General features: G+C 35.8%; 1 protein-coding gene across 5 annotated transcripts in view; it reads left to right on the plus strand.

The window, feature by feature from the left end:
- The window catches only part of TAB2 (TGF-beta activated kinase 1 (MAP3K7) binding protein 2), a 76,322-nt gene extending 72,620 nt beyond the window's left edge, over positions 1-3,702 (plus strand). For 2 of the 5 annotated variants that reach the window (XM_032485123.1, XM_032485121.1), the window contains one exon: positions 1,647-1,776. Coding sequence is in view for 2 of the 5 variants with exons in the window: in XM_032485119.1 (XP_032341010.1) it covers positions 1,647-1,789 (143 nt within the window). In the remaining 3 variants the exon portion in view is untranslated. Of the gene's footprint in view, positions 1-1,646 lie in introns of all 5 variants that reach the window. The other 3 variants (XM_032485119.1, XM_032485120.1, XM_032485122.1) reach the window with 2 other exon arrangements.
- The last annotated feature ends 2,298 nt before the right edge of the window (positions 3,703-6,000 follow it).

Genomic DNA, 6,000 nt, shown 5'->3' on the forward strand with positions numbered 1-6,000 from the left:
ACAGTTATTCTATAAAATATTGCCCAAGTATGGAGTGTGAAATAATTTTAGGTGGTAAAAAGTCAAATTTGTTTAACTGTGTTTGTTTTAATGTGTTTTAGGGGATACCACGTAGTATCGTTAGACTTCATTTTTCACGTATTTTTACTTAAGCCTTAAGTAGATATGTTCTAAAATTACTCCATTTAAAGAAAGTTACTATATAAATAGTACTCTCAAGTTGCTCATGTACATGCCAAAAATTGTGACTATGCCTAAAAATTCTGACCAGTGCCCAAAGTGGGAATTTTGCAATAAAATGGTTTTTTAAGACTAATCAGTAAATAAAGTGCTGCTAAAGAGGCACAAAGTACCAAGCATCACTTAAATATTTTAAACGTGTTATAGAAACTTGACGTCTATATTTTCATCTACTGTATACGATAGTTTGTTTTTTAAAATAGCAGGAGCGGTATCATTTAGTTACCAACTCAGTAGAGTGGGTAGAATTTACAGATTAATGTACATTGTTTTAACACAGTTAGAACTACAAATTATAAACCTTGATAGGAGAGGTCCAATTATGCATGGTCCTTTTACTTTAAACTTCCAGCAAATAATTCGTAGGAATACGATTCTAAAATTATAATGGAATCTCCCTGACCTCACCCCCCAAAAAAGTAGTTTTATAAGTGTAATTTCATCTTAGACATAACTATGGAAGAATATAATTACTCCTTATAGTTAAGGTACCTCTGTCCATTCAGACATTGTAGAACATTGGCCTCTTAAAGCTGCAGTGACTTTATTTTTATAAGTAAGAGAGATTTGATTGAGAGAGAATACATGATTAAGATCACAGAGCGAAGAAATCAGGAGTCAGTAGCAGAGCCAAGAGTAGAACCCCATTCTCACAACTCTCAATCTAGTCTTCTTTCTACTGTTCCATAATAAATACGATTTTAGAGCAGGGGAGTGTATAGCTCAGTGGTAGAGTGCGTGCCTAGCATGCCCAAGGTCCCGGGTTCAATCCCCAGTACCTCCACTTATAAATAAATAAATATGATTTTAGAATAAAATGAAAAATAAAGTATGGTAAAATTTTATGCTGATTTACTTCTCTGACGTCTGTTGTTGATACATAGTTAAATAAGATTTTAGGAATTAGTTCATCTTTATATTTTACTTGTGTTGCTCAAGGCTTACATTTTTAGCAGGTAGAGAACATTTAACAAAAACTTCCATTCATGGTAGAAAACAAATATAAATACTACTTCAGTGGGAAATGAACCCCTGACTTTAGTGAGACGTAAGTGCACAAGGAGTGTTGCATTGTAGTAGGACTCCTTGTCACAGTCATAGGTGACGTTGCCGGAATCTTGGCTGTTAGTTCCTGTATGAATTGACTTCTGTTTTTCCTGCTGTAAACTGGGGGGAATGATACTCTTTTCTCCTTGGAGGAGATCCTCAGGGAATCACTGCGTCCATGTTGCTGTTCCCCAGTTGAGAGATTGGTGAGGATCAAGCATGTGTGTCAGTTTCAGCTAGATGCTTCATTTGGTTAATAAGCTACTTCATGCTGTCCTGTACAAATAGTGTTTAAATTTGCCAGTAACTTATGACTTTGTGATTTTTGCTTCTAAAACAACTCTTTTGCTTCCTTACAGATCAGAGGTCCACCATCAAAACACCAAAGACTCAAGACACAGAAGATGATGAGGGGGCTCAGTGGAATTGTACTGCCTGTACTTTTTTGAACCATCCGGCCTTAATCCGTTGTGAACAGTGTGAGATGCCCAGGCATTTCTGAGCCAAGAGGCCCTATATCTTCTCTGAAACCACATCTGAAGTTCAAGAAACTAGTCTGTCATCAGGGGAAAAGTTTTACTGCTACATAGGATTTTGTCAAATTGAAGGTGTGACAAGATGATGTTGTGCTAATGTTAAATGTCAGCCCACAGAGCTCATAATACCTCAGTCTAATGTCATGGGCAGTTGAAATTCATCACATGAAAGGTAATCTGCTGAAAGACTTGGTTGCCCGCTGCCTAACCATGTACAGTGTTACCATTAGCCCATTATGGATAATTCTCAGTATATTAATGCCTAGGTGTTCCCAGTTCCTTTTCCCCTCATGTCACTACTGAATTTTGACAGGAGGAAAGAGTAGAACGATGGCTTTTTTTTTTTTTTTTTAAAGCTTTTGGTGAAACACTACAAACATGAAGAAAAGGAACAAGGTTTAACTATTTAAAACTGTTTGCTGCCGCATAGTGCCAACGGATAGGGGAAGAACTTCACAAATCTGTGGTACTCTTGGCCTTGTCTTTGTCTTCCCTGAAAACATCTCCACTCTGTGAAGCCAGCATCTAGGGTCTAAAGATGAAAAGGAGAGCAGCATGCATTGTCTGTACAAACTTGGAGTGAAATATCCCACAGCTTTTCCTACTGTACAGATCTCTCGAGTCTGCTTTAAGTGATTTCTTTTCTTCCTTATTATTTTCTTATATTTCTATATGTATAGTGTAATAGTCTTTTGTTAACTAATTCTCTTTTTTTCTTTTAGTGATTAAGCACGATCATGTCCCTTTTTAAGCCTTATCTGAAAGAAGCAATGCCTTAAAATAAAAAAGCATTAATGAAATGAAACTATGCACAACATAACTTTCCTCTCCTTACTCTGTACTCTGCCCTCGTGAGTGCCGGTGTTCTGTGAAGACATGCAGATGCTGCACAGTGAATTGCAGAAAATATTACAAGACTTACGTCTATAGGTCACACTATATACTGACTTCAGTGGTGGGTGACACAACACAGCGTTTTATCTTCCACAGGGAAGCTTAAAACAAAAGATATTTTTAAGCCACTGACAGCAACAAGGTTAAGCTTGCTTTATCTGCCTGGTGTCCCACAGAACTTTCACAAGAGATTACTATTGGGAAAGTACAGTTTCAAAACCAGCAACAGCAGCAGAACCCACAGCCCTCTTTTTGGAGAGAAGTTTAAATGCTTTACTGTTGGGGCAGTCCGTTTCTAAACCTGACTTGGTGGCAGTATCATGTATATTTATAAAACAAGGCTAGTCATATTTAGGACAACTGAAGAAAAGCTGGAAAAAAAGAAAAACAAGCAAACTTGAACACTGAAGCAACCTCAAGCATCTCTTTATTTTGATGATATATTTTTATAAGGAAAATAAATATTCAGACGATCAGGAATGTATATAACTAAATGAAATCAAGAAAAAGAAATAACAGTATGCATTTAAAACAGAATTATGAAATTATATATCAGTGCTTAGAATGGGGCTAAGGGAAGTGCTGAAATGTAGCAAAAGATAGGAGATAAATGTAGACTGTCACCCACTGTAAATGTTTGCAAATGAATATTTTTTAAACAGGATTATTACAGGTGATTCTATATGAATGTCAGAGCCTTAACTTCCAGGCTTTGCATCTTGTATATGGGAAGAAATATGACAATCCTAGTTAATTAGACAATAAACCCAAAGCCCTTAACATTTGATGCATTTTGTTTTAAAAATAGGCCTTGTTTTTCAGCTTCATCTGCAGTTCTATGTGAAGATTGATAAATCAGTTTTTACTTGTTTTATTAATAAAACGTAATTTGGATATCTTGAGTTGATGGTTTTGTGATTTAGCTGGGTAAACTATCTTTGTAACAGATAAGTTATTTATAAAAATTAAAAAACTTATATTCTAAGATGGATTTTGTGACTTGTTTTTAAAGTTTGTGGTACAGGAGATAATTTATGCCCCAGCGTAACATTTGACAGTTAATTGAAATCCGAGGAAATTCATCCTCTGGAGTCTTCTCATGACATTCTGGCCTTCAGCTGCATGTCTCGGATTATTTGTATCAGTGTCCCCGGCTTCTTTTTAACTGATGAATGAAAGCAACCATGTTTCAGCTGAGCCAGAAAAATGAATAGTGCTTCTTTTTTCAGAGCTTGTTACAGCTTTTCCTTTCATTTCTTTTGGGATTTTTCAAGTTTACCCCATTATTGAAAACATGACTTCTTGAGCCATTAGCCTGAGTAGGCATTCAGTCAGTATTTGCTCTATAGCATTATATGCAAGTGCTGAGGATGGTGGTGCTTCTCTTGAAGAGAAACTTTATATTAAGAGTTTTCAAAACATGGCTCAGTTTTTCTGAGGTTGAAAAGAGCAGAGTAGCACTTGCTGATCCCATGGTGACTGTCGAAAGCCCTGCCTTGCCCTGACTGGTCTTTGGCAGGGAATATGAGGTCTGGGGTGGTCTGGAGACCACCTTCAGGAATTATTGAACTAAAATAGAATTACAGGTACTAAGAGCCTCAGACGGAAAGGTGGACTTCTGTTTCTTGTCCCTAATCATCCTTGGGTACTGACATTCTCTATATTTAAAGGGAATATGGACAATTAGTGGTTCGTGTAAATCGGACTTCTCAGGAAAACCTATTTGTAGCAAAATGTTGTCCATTGTCTACTATCATAACTAATACATTATACAGAGGTACACATTTCACATTGTAGTGAAAATTTTGTGGAGAAATAAGAAAATTTTTCTTTTAAAGTTTCCATTTACTTTTTAAATGACCAAGCTGGATCAAGCTACAGTCTATAATATTAATTGACTTTGCATTGGAGAATTGAAATTGCATAAAATCCTATCTATTGATAGTCCAAAACTCTATTAGATGTTAACTTTAAACTTAAATTTTAATCGAAGCATTTATAAATAGGAAATTTAACTGACAGTTCATCAGTTTCCTCAATCCCAATTTAATGTTGATGGGAAATTCTAGTGAGCAGTGATAAGGTTTAAGAAGTGAATGGTGTAAGATATAATATTCAGTCCATGAGTAATTGAAGTTTGCTGTGTTGCCTTAGAAAATAATACTAAATCTGTAGTGGCACTGAAGTTCATTCCAGATTTAATATCTGCGTACTGAGTATTAGCATGGTTTCCCATATAATATTACAAAGTACTTCTATTTCTCCATGACAAGTGAGCATATTTTTGGCTCCAGTTTTTAGAAGCAATAATGATACCCATTTTACTTGGAATGATTCAGGGCTGCATTTTAATTTTTATTGTTTCCATCTGAAAATATAATCAGGCAACTGAGAGAAAAGACAAGACTTCTTCTAAAAAAAACACAATTTTGTAGCTTTATATTTGTTAAATTGGGTTCCGCCTTCCCCCCTCCGTATGTTGTAGGCTGTATGGTATTTTGTTTTGTTCTTTTAAAGGGAGTATAGTTAAGCATTAAGAATGCTTAGTAATGTGTTGTCTTTGTACCTATAAATTTGTTCCTATGTTACAGGTTCAAAATAGAATGGCCGTGTTACATCGCAATAATTCATTGATTTTCCTAGTTATTTAGGATAGTTACGAAAGCAGTTGCATTTTTAACTACTTGTTCCCCAGATAGAACCCTCAAGAATTAAGACAGTTGGAGTCCAATTCAGGCATCTCCTCAAATTTCCTCTCTAACTTTGGGGTTGTCCATTGCTTTTCTTCCCCTACTTTGTTAAATGAAGATAATTACGTTAATGTTAAACCCTCCTCACAAGGGTGTTGAGAGGCTTAATGTGAAACTATCTGAGCCAACCTCTTCTCTCAGTAGGAACCAGATTATCCTAAAATGTAGGTTGTGCTTCTGTATGAATGGGTTTTGAGGCTTGCTTCTCATCAGTATTAATGAATAGAATGGTAAGCCTGCTATTTATCTCTCTGAATTGGTCTTGGGACATCACAGTGGATCCGAATTCAGTATTTTGGTCACTGTGATTGAATTCTTTGCCTCTTTTAATGTCAAAAGGTTGGTTGCATTGCAAAGGTTTTAAGGCTGACCTAAAGATCAAGTGTTTATATTCCTGCTGCATGTCCTGCTCTCTAAAGAATGTATGTTTTATGATGGAGAATAACAAATTATTTCTCCAGGAAAATAAATACTTTCTTCAAAGGACTTACTCCAGTGTTTGCACATCTGCATATTTATTTTAAGCCTAAAAG

Source organism: Camelus ferus, chromosome 8 (assembly GCF_009834535.1).
Source record: "Camelus ferus isolate YT-003-E chromosome 8, BCGSAC_Cfer_1.0, whole genome shotgun sequence".
Lineage (NCBI taxonomy): Eukaryota > Metazoa > Chordata > Mammalia > Artiodactyla > Camelidae > Camelus > Camelus ferus.